This window comes from Centroberyx gerrardi, chromosome 13 (assembly GCF_048128805.1).
Source record: "Centroberyx gerrardi isolate f3 chromosome 13, fCenGer3.hap1.cur.20231027, whole genome shotgun sequence".
NCBI lineage: Eukaryota > Metazoa > Chordata > Actinopteri > Beryciformes > Berycidae > Centroberyx > Centroberyx gerrardi.
Window position 1 is genome coordinate 8,523,561 of NC_136009.1, and position 20,924 is coordinate 8,544,484.

General features: G+C 43.7%; 3 protein-coding genes across 6 annotated transcripts; 1 reads left to right on the forward strand and 2 right to left on the reverse strand.

Moving 5' to 3' along the window:
• The first annotated feature begins 219 nt into the window (after positions 1-219).
• Positions 220-6,471, forward strand: tox4a (TOX high mobility group box family member 4 a). 2 transcript variants are annotated; one of them, XM_071903684.2, is made up of 9 exons: positions 220-347; positions 2,084-2,149; positions 2,274-2,576; positions 2,748-2,993; positions 3,139-3,468; positions 4,455-4,535; positions 4,624-5,352; positions 5,657-5,799; positions 6,338-6,471. In XM_071903684.2, exons 1-9 carry the CDS (start codon positions 342-344, stop codon positions 6,393-6,395), a joined length of 1,962 nt encoding a protein of 653 aa, XP_071759785.1. In that variant the 5' UTR covers positions 220-341; the 3' UTR covers positions 6,396-6,471. The 2 variants fall into 2 exon arrangements, with proteins under 2 accessions (XP_071759785.1, XP_071759784.1); XM_071903683.2 differs by lacking the exon at positions 220-347 and adding an exon at positions 1,551-1,993.
• A 135-nt stretch (positions 6,472-6,606) lies between these two features.
• On the reverse strand, positions 6,607-12,807 carry LOC139915181 (E3 ubiquitin/ISG15 ligase TRIM25-like). Of its 2 annotated transcripts, none has more exons than XM_078287658.1 (8): positions 12,736-12,807; positions 12,273-12,553; positions 11,770-12,087; positions 11,214-11,306; positions 10,970-11,054; positions 10,673-10,762; positions 10,262-10,318; positions 6,607-9,076 (listed from the first exon to the last, which is right to left on the reverse strand). In XM_078287658.1, the coding sequence occupies exons 2-8, from the start codon at positions 12,528-12,530 to the stop codon at positions 8,544-8,546; spliced, it is 1,434 nt and encodes a 477-aa protein (XP_078143784.1). In that variant the 5' UTR covers positions 12,531-12,553; positions 12,736-12,807; the 3' UTR covers positions 6,607-8,543. The 2 variants fall into 2 exon arrangements, with proteins under 2 accessions (XP_078143784.1, XP_071759792.2); XM_071903691.2 differs by having other exon boundaries at positions 12,273-12,562; positions 12,736-12,754.
• Positions 12,808-13,551: 744 nt separating this feature from the next.
• LOC139915179 (uncharacterized) lies at positions 13,552-19,609 on the reverse strand. 2 transcript variants are annotated; one of them, XM_078287657.1, is made up of 4 exons: positions 19,053-19,609; positions 18,521-18,678; positions 18,229-18,313; positions 13,552-15,774 (listed from the first exon to the last, which is right to left on the reverse strand). In XM_078287657.1, exons 1-4 carry the CDS (start codon positions 19,327-19,329, stop codon positions 14,828-14,830), a joined length of 1,467 nt encoding a protein of 488 aa, XP_078143783.1. In that variant the 5' UTR covers positions 19,330-19,609; the 3' UTR covers positions 13,552-14,827. The 2 variants fall into 2 exon arrangements, with proteins under 2 accessions (XP_078143783.1, XP_071759789.1); XM_071903688.2 differs by having other exon boundaries at positions 18,455-18,678.
• Positions 19,610-20,924: the final 1,315 nt, after the last annotated feature.

A 20,924-nucleotide genomic window follows, 5' to 3' on the forward strand; every position in this document is an offset into this window, starting at 1 on the left:
AGATAGGAAGTGATGTGTACTATATATATATATATATATATATATATATATAAGAAATGTTAATGTGTTCAACCTGGAATTAAACTAATGTGCAGTGAAGGTTTTTTCAGGAATTTATAGATTTAGCAACTAATACTAAGTAATTTAAATTAAAGTTGAGCTTAAATTTTAGTAATGTATTATTGGCCGCTGGTTAGCGAGTGACGTTATTTCCCGAGATAAAGGAACCCGGAAGCAGTTTTCTTTTAAAGTAATATTTTCTAGATGGATTCAGAGTTGACAGTAGTGATTCAAAGCCTTTTGATAGAAGTGGATTGATGTAGCTAACTAGCCTACTGACGATGGAGGTAAGACAGACTGAGTAAATAACACTGTCCGCGCAGCGCGACCATGTTATCTTTTGCCATTATTGTAACCAGGCGGACTTTGAATCTGTCGCCTCGAGCCTGGTTTGTTTTACCACAGCTTGTTGATACACAACTTCCCCAATCACGTGAGATCCCACTGAAAACAAGATTAACTTATGAAAATGTTTCTAAAAGTTTCAGTTAATCATCCCATGCATACGTCATAACGATAATTATCTCTGGATGATGAGCTGTTTTGTTAGGTGGCTATGATCAAACCTCAGTTTGAAGATGTCGCTAGACGGGAAACAAATGACATGAACGTATGACTAGATATTGATTTTTACATGGTGATGGTAACCACATGCCATTGGACGGTGGCAACTAAAACCAAATACGTTTAAGTGTTCACCGAATTATTTAGGGTTTAAGTTTTCGCATAAAACAGACGGCATGATCAGCGCCTGGCTTTAGCGTTACTCGATTGGAATGGCTTGGCATTGCGCCTGTGCCAGTTAATTGAAAAGCTACATTTACTTGAGCCACTGTGTGGTTACTCTTCAGAAGAAAACTGATAAAACCAAAACTATTAGGCTACAGATCGTTAACCTGGTTGCCGATTTAACTACACACGTCGAGTGAGATGTATTTGACAAAGATGCCAAATGAGTGAGACAGAGCATGAGAGCAATGTCGGTAATCGATTACTAATGCTTCTGCCTGGCAGTGGGAACTATGGTGCCTTCAAAGGTTCCTCGTAAGCTCTTGCAGTTTCGAAAAGTTCAAGTTCTTATGATCGAAAATAGAAACAAAATGGAGCCTGTAGGCCTAAAAAGTGCAAAATGGATTTTAGTGGCTGTTGTTTCATTTCACAATTCAAGTGGCACACAAAGAGGAGAAAATGCGCATCCGATATTTAATTGATGTTTCATTAAATTACTTGACCAAAAGTTGTACTGTATACATCAGTTTTACCATCACTGACTGGATGAAACGGCTTCCATGCGCTCCTTAAACGTAACATGTCAGCAACTAGTTATCACAGAAACTCAAGACTGCCAGTTTTGTATACCTCTTTGTTTGGTCTTCCACATACGTCCAACTTGTAGTGGCAATATTTTCGACAGCACTTGAAGGCAGCACTGGCTAATGCCTAGTACGGACCCGATTTAGCCTGCTAGCATAAATTGATGGCTGTTGCCGTTTTATCTTAGGGGTCCAAACTCTGTACCCTGAGGCCGTGGCTAGATAATATTTCGTTACCATTGTAATAATTTTGGTGCTATGAGCCTCGAAAGAGGTGGCCCATGTTCTGAGTCTCCGTAGAGTAACATTACTGTAGCTGAATCAGCTAACCGTATCTCCTCGACCTAATGCTAACCGGCAGCAATTAGTCTGGCTAGTGTTAGCTAGTTAGCGGTTAGCTGTCTAATGGTGGGCTTGCTAAATGGATAGGAAAATAGGTCACTGTTGTTTTCAGCGAAGAGAATAACTTGTGTGATACATTGCAAAGGTGCCAACGTTTAAATTAAAACCTTCCAAGAATGGACCTTAATTTTTACTCTGACCTGTCGGATGGTTGTGCTCAGAATGTTGATTCGGAGTTTTTGGACTCGCAAGCATATGGTGGATACACTGAGAATAAGGTAACGTTAGAGTATGTTGGAATAAGGCTATTTTGGGTAATGGAAATGCTCAAGTTACACATTATTTAACCGTCTGTGGTCTGTTTTCAGTATCCAGGAGGCAGTGACAATTACCTGACCATTAGTGGAGGGGGTCATCCCTTTCTTTCCGCTGAGGTAAGTGACCTGTTCATTAGATAGTCGTACAGTATGATTACTTTGAGAATTGCATATGAGTTGCAGCTTATCAATGGCTCATTCGTGTTGTTTTACTCTGCTCTTCTTCCTTCCCCCTATTTAGCAGACATTCCATACCCCCAGCCTTGGGGACGAAGTGTTTGAGATACCCCCCATCTCTCTAGACCCAGACTCTGCCCTAAGCGTCGGTGATGTAGTGTCCCACTTCGGGGAACTGTCCGATGGGTCAGAGGGTGCTGGGGGACCCTCGGGCTCTGGCAGCCTTGTTAGCAACCTGGTAGTGGGGGCCAATGACCCGTCCTTTGCCTCCACCTTTGTGAACCCTGGCTCCCAAGGCCTGGAGCACCTGAATCTGGGGGTGATGAGCCAGGCCGGAGGGGGGGCTCTGCTCAGTTCCTCGGCACTGGTGAGTGCTTTACCTGTGGAGAGGTGTTTGTACTGTTATGTGCTAGTGTTCACTATCCCAACATTATCTGTTGATTCAGGACAATGAAGTATCTTTGTCTTGGTGACCAGAACATTCTGATAACACTTTGCCTCGGCCTGTCCCCCTACCCTCTTTCCAATTCCTCTGCAGGAACTTGGCAATTCCAATGGGTCACATTTTAGCAGCTCCTCCCCCATGACCATTGACGTCCAACTTGGCGATATCGGGCATGGGCTTTTGGGAAGCAATCAGCTGTCCACTATTAACCAAACAGAGCTGGGACTGGGTCTTGGGAGTGGGAACATTCTACCTCGGTCAAAGACACTTGACCAGCCGCTGTCGGCAACACCCTCTCCAGCCGGCTCCCTGCAGGATGAAGACATGGATGACTTCAGGGTGAGGGTTCACACCTGTGGAGACCTAGTTTCATGTTTGCTTGCGTGCATCACAGTCGGTCTTGCTTAACTGTGTTGCAACTAATATGGGCTGTCCGTCTCTCTCCCACTTTCTCCCCCCCTGCCTGCACACTTCCGCTCAGAAGAGTGTGCTGGTAGACTCTCCCATGTCTCTCTCCTCCGCCTCTGTCCTCTCCCACATGTCCTCCCATCCAGCTCCCCTGTCCTCTGTCTCCCCGGCCGCAGCCAGGAGGGGCGGGGGCAAGCCGGCCACGGTGGCCTCAGCGCCAGTGGGCGTAAAGAGAGGGAGGAAGAAGAAAGACCCCAACGAGCCCCAGAAGCCCGTGTCGGCCTATGCCCTGTTCTTCAGAGACACCCAGGCAGCCATCAAGGGCCAGAACCCCAACGCTTCTTTTGGAGAGGTGTCAAAGATCGTGGCCTCCATGTGGGACAGTCTGGCTGAGGAGCAGAAACAGGTATGCGCACGTGCACATTTAGTCACTGACACTTAAGGCCCTGACACACCAAACCGACGTCAAAGAACCAGCGGCGACGAAGGCCGACTGTTGCATCGCCTCACGTCGCCTGCGTCTGGTCCAAAAAGTTGCACTTGAACACACCGCAAAGACTACAGCCGACGGCCAACTAGCACGTACGTTCTGCGCCTGCGTGAGGGGAAATAACCATATGTCTGATAAGAAGTTGCAAATGGCACTGGCGTTGTCAGCCCTTGGTCTTTTGGTTGTGGAAGAAGAAAGGAAGAGGCGGAGGCGAAAAATAAATAATACCGCACTAAATGGGTGAAATCATGGATACTCCAGCGACAGGCTCAAGGGGCTTTCCCGAACCTGTGTCGAGAGCTGGAGATAAATGAAACCTCCGATTTTAAAAATTTCGCTCGGCTCTTTCCTGTTCTGTTCCACATGTTGAAGGAATTTATCAGTCCAATCATCCAGAGGCAAAACAACGAACTATCAATCAGAGTGATCTCTCTCACCGACGGGCTCCGACGCCGATTCAACATGCTCAATCGGCCGAAAAGACGCCGACAGGGTCCGACTAGTGCCGACGGTGCGGGACACACTGCAAAAACTAGGGACACCGACGCTTACCGACGGCCCGACATTGGCCGACAGCCGACCGTCGGTTTGGTGTGTCAGGGCCTTTAAAGGCATTGTTTGTTGTTGGTGAAGAAGTGGATGCCCCCATGTGAAGGGTCTCATTCCAAAATGCTATATATCATTCTTGAACAGATGTCTTTCAAAAAACAAAGACTATTCTGTCATCTAAAATCTAACCACTGTGTCAGAAAATGTCTTAAGATCAAGTCAACTTCAATGCATAATTTGCTTTTAGGCTCTCTCTCTTGATATCTACAACCCACTTTGAAGTTGGAAGTTGGTGAAAGATATTGACTAATGGTATTTATTTGTAACAGTTGTACTTGTTTTGTCTCCACTAGGTGTATAAGAGAAAGACGGAAGCAGCAAAGAAGGAGTATTTGAAAGCGTTGGCAGCTTATAGAGCCAACCAGCTCTCACAGGTAAGATCATCTTGTCCTCCAAAGAAAAACCTCTTTTTGTTTTCATTTATTTGGCTTGTCTAACTCATCTCCCCTGTCTTTACCCCAGCCTTCCAGTGAGGTGATGGAGACTGGTCCTCCACCTCCTCCACCGGCAGTCCACCCGACTCCTGCGGCCCCGTCCTATGCTGCTCACCAGCCCATCCGTCTGCCTCATCCCAGCCCCGAAGAGAACACCATAACCAACATTTGTGCCTCCAACATAATCCTGGACGTCCCAGAGGTGACCACACGTTCCCGCACCGGGGCAAACAAAGTGTCCGCTACGGCGGCTGCAGCTCCCCCGGCCCAGCCCATCACTAAGATCATAATCTCCAAGCAGATGCTGCAGGCTGGGGGCCAGGTGGTGACCATGCTGCCGGGAGGGGTGCGCACCTTACAGCCCGCTGTGTTTGTGTCAGGCGCCTCACGCCAGCCCCCTCCACTGCAGCAGATGCAGAACGCGCCGCCTCCGCCACGGCTCCAGCAGATGGCGCCTGCACCGCCCCCCTTACAGGCCAAGCCCCGCGAGGGAAGCGCCGCGCCGGGCCTCCCCATTTCCATCACCGCCACGCCTCCGCCTCCGCTCCAGATCAAAATCGTTCCTGCCTCCTTGCAGGGCAAAGAGGCCGTGCCAATTATTGTTACCACTACAGCGGCTGCCAACTCACTCGCGTCGTCCACTGTGCCTACATCTGCCCAGTCCGCACCCATGGTGGCGGTGCAGGTGGTGAATTCCAACGACTTGCCGGGAAATCCAGAAGAGGAGGTGGTTGCAGAAGTGTTGCCTTCAGAAGAGGTAAATAGTGAAGCAGTTTTCTCCACAAATTAAAAATGGTAATGTAGTGTGTCCTGTAGAATTGTTTGTACATGTGGGGGTAATTTTGACACTGGTTTGTTCTTGGGTCCATATCAGAATCAGTTCTCTAGTATGATGTCTAGTGTTGCAGTTAAAGAACGGCATTGTTAGTTATTTTTTGGCAGACCAGACCAGAGGATGAACTTTCATTGTATTTATATTTTTCTAGTTGTGGGGGGCCACTAAATCAGTGCACAGGCTATATTGGGTAATGACATTAATTCTGCTTTTTAAATAATTTCAGGATGAGATGGAGCTGAATGAGTCCAGTGACGCCCCCTCTGCCCTGAGCGTGTGTGCAAGGGCCGGCTGTAACAACCCAGCAGTGGAGAGCAAAGACTGGGACAAAGAGTACTGCAGCAATGAATGTGTAGCCACCCACTGCAGGTGTGTGGGGGGTTGAAACTCTTATTTGGAATATGGAAATTATGGAAATAAGATTCTTTCAACAAGAGCCTGACAGTTGCACAATTATTGGTGGATATTGGCCATTTGACACATAATCTACATGTAATTCTCTGATAATACACAAAAGACCACTGCACTTATTTGGTAAATTTTAAGATGTTCACATTTACTACAAACATTTAAGAACAACTCTTGGTATATAACAATGAATTTAATTGGTTCCATAGCCTTCAATGCAGCTCTTTGTCGCACGCCCTGTGATCCAAATTTGAAGGATACATAACAAATAAATGCCTATATTTTATGCAAATACCACAGAAAATAACCCACAGAGATATAGGATATTGTCAATTTTCCTACACAAGTATTGATATTTGTATTAGACCCAAAATATTTGTGTTGGTCCGGCCCTCTTCAAGTCATATATTTCCAACATATTTGATCTACATAACCAGACCATGTACCATGATAATGCCTGACCAAGAACTTTTTCTTTCTGCTTCTTTGTCTCTTTCAGGGATATATTCATGGCCTGGTGCTCCATCAGGAATCAGAGCATGGGAACAGTGAAATAAACAGCAGACGATGCTAATCGGAGATAAATAGGACGCCTGTTTTTCACAGGCACTGGGTGTTAACAGTTAAAGGATGGATGCAGTGAGGCAGAAGACACGGGGCCTGATCAATAGCTTCATACAGCAGTATGTATGCCAACTAGACTAATGCATTCAGATCAGTAGGCTTTTTTCAGCAAGTTCAATCAGAAATTGGTGGTATACAAAAATTGTCAAAACATACATTTCACTACAAATGCCTGTGTGTCATAGTTCTTTCATTGTTTTGTACATGTGCATTTGGTGCGGTTGCTATTCAGGAAATAAACAGGAAATATTGCTAAATGCAACCACCTGCTGAATGTAGACAGAAATTTCATGCCGGTGTTTTTGGCGTACAGACCATTCTAACTAAATTGCAGGTACAGAACTGTCTGCAGTGTGGATTATAATGTTGTTGCAGCTTTCAGTCAGGCCCCAGTGGACTGAAGGGCTGCTACAGAAAAGATGAGCACAATGGACCATGAAAGACATTCAACAGAACAGATTTGGAAACGCTCATACAAGGACTCATCGCGTTAAGGGGAGTGGGGGGGTCTTTATTTTCTGATATAACAACAGCCCATACGGGTTAGTTTATCCTACTCTTGTACTGTAAAAGTTTGTTACAGGAGTTACAGTGGGATTCTGTTTCTCCAAGCTCCTAGTCTCTGCTCTGACAGAAAAGGTGAATATTTGTACCTTTTTTACAGCAGCTAAAGGCATTGATGGTATAAAGCTAACTGTCAATTTCAGCCTTTTTGTACATAACAAAAATATAGGATTTTAGATCCATGCTCTGAAGTCTTTTGGTGCCTCATGTCTCTTGTATTAAGCGGGAGAGACTTCTACAACATTTCAATTGAGTTTGCTTTATTTAAATGAAGAAATGTCTTAGTTTGAGGGAAAAAATACTTTGTATCACAGAGAATATCTGGTTTTTGTACTGAGGTTATTTGCCTTTTAGGCGTAAGATTGCCTTGATTTTTTTTGTAAAAGATTCTGTGTTCATTGTCAATTGATGAAAAATCAAGTTTACTTTGACTTTCATGTTTTCTTAATAAATGAGCAATAAATGCTCAAACTAGTGGTTTTCTCATCTTGCCTTGTCCTTGTTCTGATTCCTCATTATTTTCATTCCCTTTTTCTCCCAGTCCGGCAGAACTTCCACTATTGGACATATTGAGATGAATAAGAGATGCAATGTTATTCATTCCATGTAGAGGTTAATCATTAAGGGTAGACTCCAAAAACTGAATGTGTCTGCTCCAAAACATAAAGGAAAATAAAGGTTGTTGGGTGAAGTCAGTGAGGTGTGCCCCTTTGTTCCAGAAAGTCATTCCTTTACACAGGGAAATGGGGAAAGATAAACCCACCTAAACTAAATGGCACTTAATCTGAACTCTGGTTTTTAGCACATTTATGACACCAGAACAAGAAATTGATAACAGCTATGTGGCACCTAGCTTCACGAATTCATGATTCCTTACATCATCCTTCATTATACCTTTATAAAAAACATAATTTAACAGTGATAAGTGTTATTTTACAGAGCGAAGGCTTCTGGATTATAGTCCTCCTGGCAATTGTCATTTTTGACTGGAAAACTTTCATACCAACTTTTCCAGGTGCTTCTCATCCTCTTCCTTGGATTTGTAGTATCCATCACAGTGTGTTACCAAACTCTTTCCTACATTTGATTTTTCGACAATGAGTGAAAAGGAGCAAATGTGAGTGAGAACTAGCCCAAACTGTTGAGAAACTTTGTACTACCAGACCAACTCATAAAGTCCCTATCATGACCCTTGACAATGCCCAAAAATTATTGCACAGTTTGATTTATGATTAAATATATATTCTCAAGCAAAGGAGAAATCAAATAATCATACCTAGTGTACATAACATACAGCTATATACAATATAAAAATATACCTGAGATAAAATTAAATTGCAAATATTGCATTCCTTGTTTTTAGACCCAAGGTCAAGTCCTAAAATGTCTCTAACTTCCCACATTTACATCCACTTTCAATGAGGCTCAACAGTTATTCTACTGGATTACTATCATGGTTAAACTGAGATGTCATCCATGCAGCCTTGGTCCAGTGCTTGCTAAGTTATCCGGGTCATTCAGCGGACTTTGACGATGGAGACGCTGCTAGGTGGATCCACGCGGTAAAGCCCCAAGCCCAGGCACACCGGTTGAGTCAACTTAGCCTGGAACTCATGCAGCTGGGTAAACGTGGGACCCACCGCAGTAAAAGTGATGGTGCCTTTCTCAAAATTCACAATTATCGCTATTCGGTTGCTCTTCAAGGCCGCAGAGAGAACTTTCTTGGATTTGTTATGGTAGGCGAACAGTTGGCCCTTGTCGTTGCGCGTCAGGCTCCAGGACTGCGCGTTGGTTCCGAAGGCGCTGTTGTCTTTGCCCTTGCGTCGGATACTCTTGTAGGACACAGCGATGTCCCAGTATCCCTCGGCCTCCACCTCCCAGAAGTGGGTACCAGAGGTGAAGCACTGGGTGGAGAGGACCTGCGGGGCTTCATCAAAGCGATCCTGCCGGCTGGGATAGTCCAGCTTGGTTTTCACTCTCTCTACAGAGCGGAGGTCAGGGGAGACGCCAAGGAACGGACTGGCAGTGTCCAGGTCCAGCGTGAGAGTACCTGAGAGACACATACACACAGTATTGATACTACCCCAATTTGTAATATTCACAAGTTAATGTGGTAATCCGCAAGACTCTTTGTGACATCTTTGGTGATAAGCAGTCGTTAATGTGTTGCTTTTGCACTGTGACATCTTTTTGGGGATTTTCTGTTGATGCAGTTTGAGTTTCTGTAGGTGGCGCTCTTTTCTTTGTCTGTTCAGCCATGGTGGCTATCTTTCATGCTAACTACCCAGTTCTTCTTCTACTTAGTCCAAACAAACCGCTGTTGCTGCTGCTGGAGACATAAAACACATCACTTATTGTGCGCCAGAGGATTTTTTACCAAGAAAGACCTACCAGACACCAGGTGTTTATAAAAGTAAATGTAAAAACTTTAATGAACTGGATATAGGTTGAATCACTATTGAGTTATATCAGTCAGCAATACAGAGTAGCAAAACGTAATTTTATTTACATGAAAATGTCACAGATTATTACTTTAAATAACTTCTGCAATACAAGGCAACAGTAAACATGGCATCCCCCACATATGATGAGGTCATTGTTCAGGCTAATCTTTTAAAATGATGTTACCCAATGCTTGTACAGTATAGAGTTTGGTCTTTGTGTGCTGTCAGGTGTCATATCTCAGACACCACTGATTGAATTTTGACTAAACTTGTAGGAATGATGCATCCCATTTTTAAAATTATAGGAATTGGTTGACATGACTGGTAGGAAAGGGATACATACATGTTGCCAATGTGTTTGTACATTGTCAACATTTCACTGATTAGCAAAAAGGGTACAAATTTTAAGATTTTTGATATTTAATTATAGCACCTCCAACAGTGCCACAATGCATAATCCCTCCAGGTTTCATCAAAATCTAACCAGTGGTGTCTGAGATATCACATTTGAGTTTTACATTTTTACCATTCATTTGCATAATTTGTGAGGATAGCTGTGTGTGTGTAGCAAGTTTCGTGTAGGAGTTCAAATTTTGACCTTTAATTATAGCGGCCTCATTTTATATATTTTTTAAAATGCTGGTTCACAGTGCGAAAATAGCCTCCAGAGTCCCACCCCGCCAATGCTTAGAGAACAATTAAAGGCAGAGACCTTATTGTTTGTGATTGCCTTTAACCAATAAAAATACAATTTTGACCGCATGTTTTCAACAGATGACAACTTTGCTTACCTAGTTCTTCTATCTTTGGAACTGTGTGCTCCTGCAGTGGATGATCAACCAAGAATCCTATGCAGGGATTAAAAAAAAAGGTATTTCTAGGGATTTTCATCGTAATAAAACAGAGAATGCATCTAGCAGGTTGGTCTAGTGGTTAAGTTGCTTGCCCTGAAACTAGACAGTCACAAGTTTGATCCCCAGTGTGTCCAAGTGTGTCAAGTTCTGTTGAAGTGAGCAAGACGAGGAACCCCTCCTTGCTCCAGTGCAGCATTCCTGCACTTTGACCCCTCTGGTGACCCATAAATACAAAGACTAGCAAACTGCCCCACACAATATGGCAACTGAGGTGTTAAAGTAAATGCTGTGTCATACTATGTAAATAGCAGTGGGGATTTCAAGCTTGCAGCCTGCACTCATTCTTACCTGCAATGGTAGAATAGATATGGTGCACCCGAGTCTGCTGCTTGTCCAGCGCCTCTGTGAGCGTCTGGTTCTCCACAGAGTAGCTGTAGGCTGGTTGGAAACAAATCATCCAGTCAGATAAACATAGGCGTCATTGAGCTGCGTTCACACGCTCACACTGTACAAACACATGTACACACATGTCCAAAACTAGGCTTGGTCATTGACATCTACCTAAGAGGTGGATAGAAATGAAGATAATATTAGATGTAATGACTTGGGAATCTTTTCAAATGTTTATCATTGGCATCCCCTTACCATAATACAGAACAATGAACCACAGGCAGAGCAGGACCACTGTGACACTGTTAAGGTAGGAGTCGCCGGGGTTCACTTTCTGCTTCTGTCAAGACACATATCAGATCAATGAAGTGTTAAAAATTAACAGAATCTATATCCCTTGAAATTACTGATATTCAAGAGATTGTTTAAGTCTACGCATTTAACTTAAGTCAAATGCATTATGCTTTCTAATGAGCATTTGGTAAGAAATGGGGCTCACTTCACGCTGGATGTCTTCTTGCAGTTTTTTGATGGAGTCATTGGATTCGTTAATTTGTCCCTCAAGTGAGCTGAAGTGCTGGTCCATGTAGTCCTGTTTTACACACACACACACACACACACACACTTTAATACGTTGTATTTCTATAAGTATTGCCTTTATTTTGTGCTATACAGTGTTTACAGTTGTGGAAATGTGTGTGTCTGCCAGTTGTGGTCCGTGTGTGGGGTGGGATGGGGTGGGTAGTTTCTCTGTGTATGGAGTGGGGTGGGGTGGGGTGGGGACCGCAGTTGAGTGTCTAAGTATTTTTAAGAGTCTCAGGGACCAGAAAATCCTGTTTCTCCACAACACAATCAGAACTACAGTCAGGGATGGGGATTTCCTCACCGTGTTCCAATCTGTCCAAACAAACTGTTGCTACCCCACCCTACCTTTGCAAAACCAAACTGATAAAATGTACTCCTGAGAATGCCAATTTATGGTAGATTACTACAACGTTTAGATTGTGTGCAGTAGGGTAACAAAGTGTTATACAGGAGTGGTACATAAAACTCACCGTCAGCTTCCTCCCCAGGATGCTGGAGGACTCGGCGGCCAGGTTCAGCTGCTTGCTCTCCAGGGCGCAGAGGTTGCAGATGTAGCGCCTGGACGTGTTGCAGTAGTACTTCAGCACCTCGTCCTCGTGCTGCGGGCACTTCCTCTTCTGGAGGTCGGCCAGGGGCTTGACCAGGGGGTGGCCTGTGAACACCGGCAGCTCTAGGTGGCCCTTGACATGCTCCTTGCACAGCGACACCTCGCACTTCAGACACGTTTTCTCCGCCAGCGTGGTCTTCTCCGGGCAGCAGTCGCAGTACACACTTTCTCTCTGCTTGACCTGCAGTCAAAAATCAGAAAACATTTTGGAAGAGGGAAAGGGGCAACGCGTGCTAGACATTTGTCCACATGTAAGGACTACTGGTCACACTCCTGAACATTAAGTGTGGGATTCACTAGATCTAAGATCTAGACTAAGGAGGTTGTGGGTGGCAATATGAAACAAGAAGTGTTCACAACAAGTACCCTCCTCCTCCAGTTCTCTTTGTAGTCCTCTGCGATGTTGGCCAGCGCGTAGCTCTTCTGTACCCCGAAGATCCTTCCAAAGAAAGCCCTGCAGTCTGGGCAGCGGAAGGGTATTTCTGAGGAGTGGTCTATCATGCCCTCTAGACACACCATGCACATGCTGTGTCCACAGGGCAGCTGGCGAGGCTCTTTGAAGATGTCCTGACAGACTGGGCAGGTCAGCAGCACCTCAAGCGGGGTCTTCTCCTGACTGGCCATATTGTTCCCAGTACTTTTTCCTTCTAAGAAAGCTAGTGTGCATGAATCACACGAGTGGACAGGAAAGGGTTAACTGCAGAGAGGTTATAGACGGTGGCTCGCTCGCTCTCTATGCAAACACTTTCCAAGTCATTTGTTTTGAATACCCATAAGCAAAACCAGTGTTATGGGAGCATATACACTAAAATGACTGCCTAATGCCTACCTTTAAAGTCCTTAGTTTTGCTTGTCTTCTGTCTTATGTGCGCACTGTCAAAAGTGAAAGCATTGCTGAGTTTATACTTGTACTTCCTGGTAGGGCGGGACATAAGAGGAGGGATCAAGAGTAAGTTATCATGACTCTAAATATGAGATCCCAATTGCAAAGTTTAATATAGAAAAACTCTAAAATGAAAATATCATTATTCAATATTAAAAAATAAGCATATATTTGCTATTTTTTCAGGATTTGAAAAAGAGGAAACAAAAAATATGAAATGCATGTGTAAGGAAATGTTTCAGAAAATACTGTTTCTCACTTTCTAAGAGGCAAAAGCCATCAGTCAAGTTTATGTAGGAACAGACATTTCACTTCAGTAGAATGTTTCACTGTTTAGTGTGGATACCCCCATATGAGCATTCTCAAACTGTGTTGTGTTTGAGGAAGTCGTTTCACCTACTTGGATTTATTTGTAACAAAAGCCATAAAACAATCTTGAATGCCAAAGGTGATCCCAGATTACTGGGTCAATTACTGACGGGAATTGTTCATAGACTTTGAGTTAGGAATGTTTATAAATTGTACCAAATTGCACTTTAAAGGTGGGGGTTAAGGTTATGATAGACTCATTCAAAATTCAGCTTTCTGGCTTGAACAACCACCATGGTTATGAAGATAACTGCATGAGTGGAGTGCTGTGGTGGAAAGTGTTTCTGTGCCAGACTGACATAACTGCGTCACTGGAATTCCCACAAAGCCTGTACACTTCCCGTAAACCAAGTGTTGTCTGATCATAGTTCAAATGACAAAATAACTGCATCATCTATGGGCCAGAAAAAATGGCTTTTTTATTAATACACAAGGCTTAAAAGACAATTTGAAAGAAATGGTATCTAGTATCAGAATTCCAAAAAAAGTGAAAAAAGACATTTGTCAATTTACAATATCAAGGAATGTTGTTGAGGAATATAGGAAAATAAGCTCCAACTTGGCCATGGGCTTAGAAAAAAAAAGCAAACTTCCATTAGGTTTTGATCATATGTAAGCCTATCATAGTACAAAGTTTCATTCCCAAGTTGTGTTTTTTTGTTTTTTGTTTTATATTGAAACTTCAATTTCTTCTCTTAAACATCAAGCTCATTTTCTTTAATAAAAAATAAAATACAAAGTTGGAAGAATGGATAAAAGGTCCTTTTCAGTTCACCACATACATTCAGTATACATAAAATGAATACAAAATCTAAAAACTTAAAAACAGTTTTGGTAAGAGACATGAAGGTAAAGTAAAAAAAAAAAAAAGTTTAGCATACACACAATGGAACAGATAGACATCTATAACAAACACAAATCAGTAACACTACTTTATATATATATATATATATATATACATACATATATAACTGTCACATAGAAAAAGCTGGCAAGTAGCGATCTGTATTTTACACTAAAAAGAGAAGCCCCATCATACAATCACAAGGCATCTCCTAACTGCAAAACCCCATATGACCCCTTAATGCTAAAACCAACATCTAACAGGCAGGAGAGCCTGTGAGAACAAACGGTGATAACTGTGAACACATATGTATCTATTAAAATAAAACCGTACTGATGAGTTCCAACACAGCCTGAGACCAGATCTGACTATTCCTGCTGCTCTGCAACATTCTGGGTACTGTAGGGAAAATCCTTGGTGCTAGAGGACATGATGCCAAGTCTTCAGTAGCTGAAGAGTTCGCTCTGGTACATTGTCCCACTCTAAAAAGGATGCGGAACTATCATGTGGAATTTTTAAAAAACAGAAACCAAAAAACATCAGTAGTCAGTGTTTTGAAAAACTTGTCCTTGACCATCACAATCCCTCTTAGGTTTCTTTATCAATATAATCTGAACCTTTCAGTCCTCAAAATGACCCAGTAATGCAAACTTAAGCAGGATAATGGATTCTGAGTAAAACAGTTCTGTCTTGTAGTTGTTTAACTCTTTGAATCAGCTTTACATTACAGTTGTCTACAGAAGCAGTAGTGATGTCAATTTGAGGTAGAACTTTGTGCAACCCGCGCAACCAGCCAACAGCGGCTGCTTTACACAGCGTATTTTTCTACAAGCCAGCAATTTTCCTGAACGAAGGGACAAAGATTCCACACTGCGTGAGATTATGTTTCTCGAGATTCCTCAAGATCCTGTAACTCTTTCCACATATGGTGCAGTTAAACGGCTTTTCTCCACTGTGAAACCTCAGGTGAGCTTTTAGATTGTCCCGAAGGCGGAAGCTTTTGCCGCACTGGGTGCAGGTGTGCGGCCTCTCGCCCGTGTGGAACCTCTCGTGGCGGCGGAGGCTCTTCCGCAGGGCGAATGTCTTGGAGCAGTGGGCACACGAGTACGGCCTCTCGCCGGTGTGGAAGCGCTCGTGCCGCCGGAGGATCTTCCTCCGCTTGAACTTCTTCGCGCAGATGCTGCAGGCGTACCCGCCGCGGGAGTGGGTGACGACCCGCTGGAGGCGCCACACGCCGTTCCCGCACTGGGTGAAGCAGCAGAGGCGGTGGCCCGTGTGGAGGCCCTGGTGGCGGCGGAGGTCTTTGGGCAGGGGCCACCCCGTTTTGCGGTCGGCACCGTGACCTTTATCGGCGTCTGCGGCGTGCGCCGCCCCGGCTTCGGGCACCGTCGACAGGTTCACCAGCTGTACCGCGCAGGGTCTCATCAGCTTCGGGTCCGGAGAGCTCAGTTTCAGCTTCAGCTGGAGGTGGTTCTCCGTGTCCGTCGCGGTGTGGATCCGTTCCCAAATCCGGACCGGCGGAGGAGCCGCGGCTCCGTCTGAAGGGGACGGGCTGTAGGCCTTGCCCTCGGCGGTGCCGACGCTGGCATGCTGAGGCTCCACCTGAACCGGCTCCTCTAAACGTACAGGTTCTGGGGCTGGGAACTCCGCTTTCAGGATCAGTGGGCAAACAAACTTAATTTGGCTCCCAGCGGTCACATCACTCTTCTCTGGTTGGATCAGGAGAGGCTTCTGCTTAACTGGGGAGCTCTGCGAAGATCCTGGTTTTACATCTGCAGAGACAGAAAAAGATTAGATACAGTTTAAATCATAATGTAGATTCCCTTCTCGTCATTCAGTTTCCACATTCGCCCCACCTTTTCCCATTTGTGCCATGGCCCTCCCTGAACTAGATCAAGACTTGTCAGGTTCCTCCTCCAAATTTTCTGAAAGCTCAAATCCCTCCCTCACGCCGGTTTCAGGGTTTCCGGGTCCCTCCAACCCAAATCCATAGTTGCCATGTCCCTCCATGCAGCGATCAGGGTTCCCTTCCTGTTCAGAGCTTCCAAAGTTGCCATGTCTCTTGTATGGATCCTATCCTGAGTGACAGCTCACACTACCTAACCTCATCTTAGCTCATTTCCCACCTTGCTCACTTGCATCTCATTTTGCTAGACATGGAATCAACAGTATTTCATCAAAACAGTTTCCTTGGTGATAACAGTCTACATAGTTTTAAAGACACAGGGGTCCAAATGGGCTCTAAAAAGGCCACCATCTTGGGGGGCAATTTTTTGGGGGATTGTATTTGAGGCTATAAAGGAATTTAAAAAAAATTGTATTGTGGGAAATAAACAGAACATAGAAGAGTTAATGAAATTGCTCAGCTATTCTCCCAGGTGAAGCAATATAAAAAAATGTAGTTTAGCTTAGTTAGACTTTAGTTTATTTTGTTGTTAAATTTGGTCTTGATGGAAGCTAGAGTCGACTCCCTAACATGGGTCGCTACAACTGGGTTTTTTATAGTGCAATATGTAATTCAGTTCCTGGTGTGTTATTTCTATAATGATTTCATTGAATGGCTGCTAAACAAAGATTAACTCATGGTTACAATGAATAAACAAAATTGAACAAAAAAATCTGGGGGAAAAGTTGTATGTTTCTTTGTCAGACAGAGTCTTTATCTAATATAAGCGTACCAGTTGTTTGGCTGCCATATTTTCTAGAACTCATTTCAATTCTGACCAACAACAGTGACCCCTGCTGCCCAAAGGCAATAATTCATCACAATATACATTGGAACAGAGATTACAACTGAAATGGTAATTTTATCATGAAGAGTTTCATTAGGATAATGCAAATTTCTAAACATTACATGCATACAAATAACTGTTCTGAGGCTGAACAAATATGCCCATATGTGATTTTCCACTACAGATGATACACCACAAAACATTTATATCTATTATATTATATTATTTATTTATAAATAGCTTGATTCTTAGTATGTATAAGCTGTATTTATTGTGCCAGTGAAACTGCCATCTGAAAATACTGTCCCTTTATTTCTTCATTATTACTTGGAATTCAGAGCGCAAACTCCTTATTCAGGTGGCTGGTTAAAGAATGTGTTTGCGGAAACTGACCAATTCTGAGAAATAGGTGTGACAGCCTGTTTGGGGAAAACACACCCTATAATTAAAAGTCCGGTGTTGCTTTAATAGAAAGGTATTTTCTGTCTGGCAACCTATACTGATGATTCAGAGTTTGGGGCATATCCCAGAGAGCCAACTCCACCATAAGAAAGAACATCGTTTCTTTCACTACTTGACAGTGAAATGCTGAATCAATCTCCATTGTTCCAGAACGTCTTATGTCTCTCTTGCTGTCCTCTTATATAGTGAGGGCAACCACTGTTTTGTTATATTTCTGTCTTTTTCTGACACACTCGTCATGTAAATTTAAATTAGTCCAAATTAATGTGCTCGCCTTTATCATCCAACTTGTATCAAAAATGACGTTAGTTGATGTTACTTAACAGGTTCCGTAACATTTTTTATACTGTACTCAAATCTTCCACTGAAAGAAACCAACTGATGCTGATCGGCATAAACTGCTTCTGCCAGACGCTCCACTGAGCGTTTTTACCTGACTGTCGGTCAGTGTGTTTTGACCTTGAGGCACAGAAATGCAGAATGTCATCGCGCTCTGATGCTTCAGTGTTGTTGCAGGTGCATGGAGCAAACTTCAGATAAAGTAAAAAGTAAAAAACAAAGTCTGACATATTCCGCATTAGCAGGACAAAGGAAAATTGAACAGAGAGGAGTCACTTAAAACTTCCTCATACAATCAAGCAGAGATAAAGATCAACCTGTGACTCCAGTCCCTCCCTCTTACAGTGAATGTCCCAAAGTTCACAAGAAAAGCCAAGAGGATCAAAAACTACCAGAATCCATAATTTACCTCATCACAATAGCAAGTCTTATCTTAATAAGTAATAGGTTTGCTTTTAGATAGATAGAGTACTTTATTTATCCCCAAAGGGAAATTACAGTGTTGCAGCAGCAATTCACATAAATGACGAAAAATACACACAATGAGGTAGGTAAAAAGTCAAAACGTTTTAAGTGTTCCTTTACTTTTAAGCTTGTCACGATGCATTTGTGTTAATAAATTGATTGTTTTGCCGAGATTTGTGTTATGTTGACACATAAATTTCAACATACACCCTCATCGTTCTTCCTTACCAGGGACGACAACTTCTGTTTTGGGCTCAGTGATGGTTGGACAGTCAAAGGCTTCAAGGGTGCTCTCCTCCAACAACGCCACATCCTGAAGGACAGACACAACAACATGACCGGTGAGGAACGAAGGACAACAAAACTGTAACGCCGGTCCAGTGGTCATGTCACAGCCCTTGATATTCCAGCATTTTACATCCATATTTGTGCTTATGAATCTCTTGCTTCTAACTGTTTCTGCTGGATGGATTCGCTCCGCTTCCACCTGTGATTTAAACCCCTCTGCACGCCCACTGACCTTCTCTGTGAGGAGGGACCACTCGGGGTCAACACGGTCATTATCCTCAACCAGGAAGAAGTCTGCTGGAATGGGATCCCCCTCTTCCTCTTCGTCCCCCTCCTCCTCCTCCTCCCTGCACTCTTTCAAACAATCACCATCTGAGAGGAACAAGGGAGCTGTGGAGAAGAGGGGGGAGGGGTAAAGAAAGAGGGACACAAACATTCCTTTAGATCAGGAGGAGGGGAGGTTACTACGATGGGAGGACCCTGCAGGAGTCCCGTCTAACAATTGCAAATCATTAACAAATGACCACAATGTATGTTTAATTCAAACCATGATAGTAAGGAATTAAGTACCAAGAATTGTATGCACACGTGCATCTGGCTACATGCATCGTCTTGATTGCATTAAAACGACGCAACACCGTGTTGTTGGTTTCATCATGCATCCCAAATACTTTGTAACGTGCTGCAACAAACTCGACAACAAACCACCAGCCGAGCCTGGTCGCGCGCTGCAACAGGAAGTCACAGCCAGCTACAAATCATACCTGAAAGCTCTAAAGGCGAGTAAATGTCCTCGTCCACTTGCACCCCGACGCTGCGCAGGAGTTTACTGTCCGCACTCGCTAAACAACCCAGCGTCTCCAGGGTTTGGTTCGGTCCGGTTGTGTCCTCGGTGCGGCCGAGCTGGCCGGCCGAGGCTCGGTATCGGCTCTCGAACAGTCGGGTGAGCTCCACCGTGGCCGCTTTGAGCAGCGCGCCCAGCACCGACTCCACCTGGGCCTGCAGGTTCACCTCGCCGCCCGACATGCTGTCTACACTCATCAAGCTACGGCTCTGAATTCACACGAACGGGAAACAAGGCCATGGAGGTTTACAGAAATCAGGAGAGAGCTCTATTTACCACGGACGACCACATGGTTTGGTGAAAATAGGGGCGTGTCACGTCTCGACGCAGGCGCGCCAAATGCTGGGAGGCGAGGGGGGGTCACGTGACCTAACAAGGGCGGAGCAGTTTTTTTTTGAAAACATGAAGAGAAAAAAAAATATACAACAACCTCTCATATTCTCTTATTTTGGCACTGTCTCTTAAGCCCAGCTAACTTGATTGTTCATATATATTATATTTGTATTTCCTCTGACGTTTTTGTTTGTTCCTTTTACAACCTTGCCTTCATTTCCTGAACCAATGTCATTTTGTCATTTTTAATACTCTTGGAAGAAGGTCGGTTTGAGATGTTATCTATCTTGTTATGCACATTTCCTTTCCTTAATAAAAAGAGAGAAAAGACTGTGGTGTGAAAAGTGTGGACCAAGAGGTTTCACTCCATGCCTACTTCAGTCTTCTGTTCTTGTTTTTGGCCAAGAGCCAACAGAAGTGTTTTACATCCGGTGCAAAATCTTTTTTTGCAAGTGACTATTTGATTTAGCCAAATCACATACATTTGAAGGTCTTAGTAAACAACTGATGACATTGTGAGGCCTTGACACAAAGCAAAAACTGCTCTCACACTGAATAAGAAATGTGTTCAGAATAAATTTGTGTGCATGATTTGTGTGTGTGTCCATTTTCCAAAATGTCTTTGCAACTGTTCAAGATAAAGCCGTGAAACAAATATGAGAAAGCTGTGGGACAAAATTTGCAATTGCAAGTCAAACTTGGTGTCAAATTTGAAGCTGGAACTCCATCACTGTGGGTCTATAATTGTACAGCACACCTTGCTCCTCAAATCAGACTGTACGACTGTTTATAACGCTGCTGTTGTGTCATTTGAATGGTTAGTTCAATGGTAAAATCTATAGTTGTAGGTTTGACACTTACTTGACTTACTGTATTCTACACTGTATCTCTTGCAGCTGTATTTAATGCAAACCCCTATGTGGGTCAGTGTGTGTGTGTGTGTGTGTGTGTGTGTGCAGATTGTCTGTGTTTATGCCAGTATGTCAGGGACAGCTGTGATGTGGGTGTGTCTACATGTCTGCATGTGAGGGTGAGTGCACATTACTGTATTGAAGGGGAAAATAAAGTCAACCTTGAACCCGCCATGATGGATTTTCCACCATTTTGAATTCTTTAGAAATCATTTGTTTTCCTATGTTTCCCATCTGATAGTGTTTTTCTAAATTTATGCATTTATGCATTTATCCCCAAAAGGGAAGCTGTTTAACACACTTTCTACTGCTGCCCCCTGAGCAGCACCAGCGGAGCAGCTGGGCGCTTCAACATTAGGGAGAGGAGAGTGTTACTCATTCATTTGTCACCCAGTTTTCCCAGTTGGTCCAGGGATTCACACCAGTTATCAAAACATCATACTGCACAAACCCCCCAGAGTAACACCATTCCCATAGCTGTGTGATTGTCTAAACAAAATCTGCTTTCTCCAGGATTTGTGGGTTGGGGTGAATGCTCATGCGGCCCT

Bases quoted from the DNA above. Each gene is read 5' to 3' on its own strand.
- tox4a (XM_071903683.2), top strand. From the start codon at position 1,892: ATGGACCTTAATTTTTACTCTGACCTGTCGGATGGTTGTGCTCAGAAT. The intron at 3,469-4,454 runs GTATGCGCACGT...TGTCTCCACTAG, and splicing joins TGGCTGAGGAGCAGAAACAG to GTGTATAAGAGAAAGACGGA. The intron at 5,353-5,656 runs GTAAATAGTGAA...AAATAATTTCAG, and splicing joins AAGTGTTGCCTTCAGAAGAG to GATGAGATGGAGCTGAATGA.
- LOC139915181 (XM_078287658.1), bottom strand. From the start codon at position 12,530: ATGGCCAGTCAGGAGAAGACCCCGCTTGAGGTGCTGCTGACCTGCCCA. The intron at 11,307-11,769 runs GTGAGTTTTATG...TGTGTAAAACAG, and splicing joins TCCTGGGGAGGAAGCTGACG to GACTACATGGACCAGCACTT. The intron at 10,319-10,672 runs GTAAGAATGAGT...ATCCCTGCATAG, and splicing joins TATCTATTCTACCATTGCAG to GATTCTTGGTTGATCATCCA.
- LOC139915179 (XM_071903688.2), bottom strand. From the start codon at position 19,329: ATGAGTGTAGACAGCATGTCGGGCGGCGAGGTGAACCTGCAGGCCCAG. The intron at 18,314-18,454 runs GTTAGAAGCAAG...TCTGTCCTTCAG, and splicing joins GAATCCATCCAGCAGAAACA to GATGTGGCGTTGTTGGAGGA. The intron at 15,775-18,228 runs GTAAGGAAGAAC...CTGTCTCTGCAG, and splicing joins AACAGAAGTTGTCGTCCCTG to ATGTAAAACCAGGATCTTCG.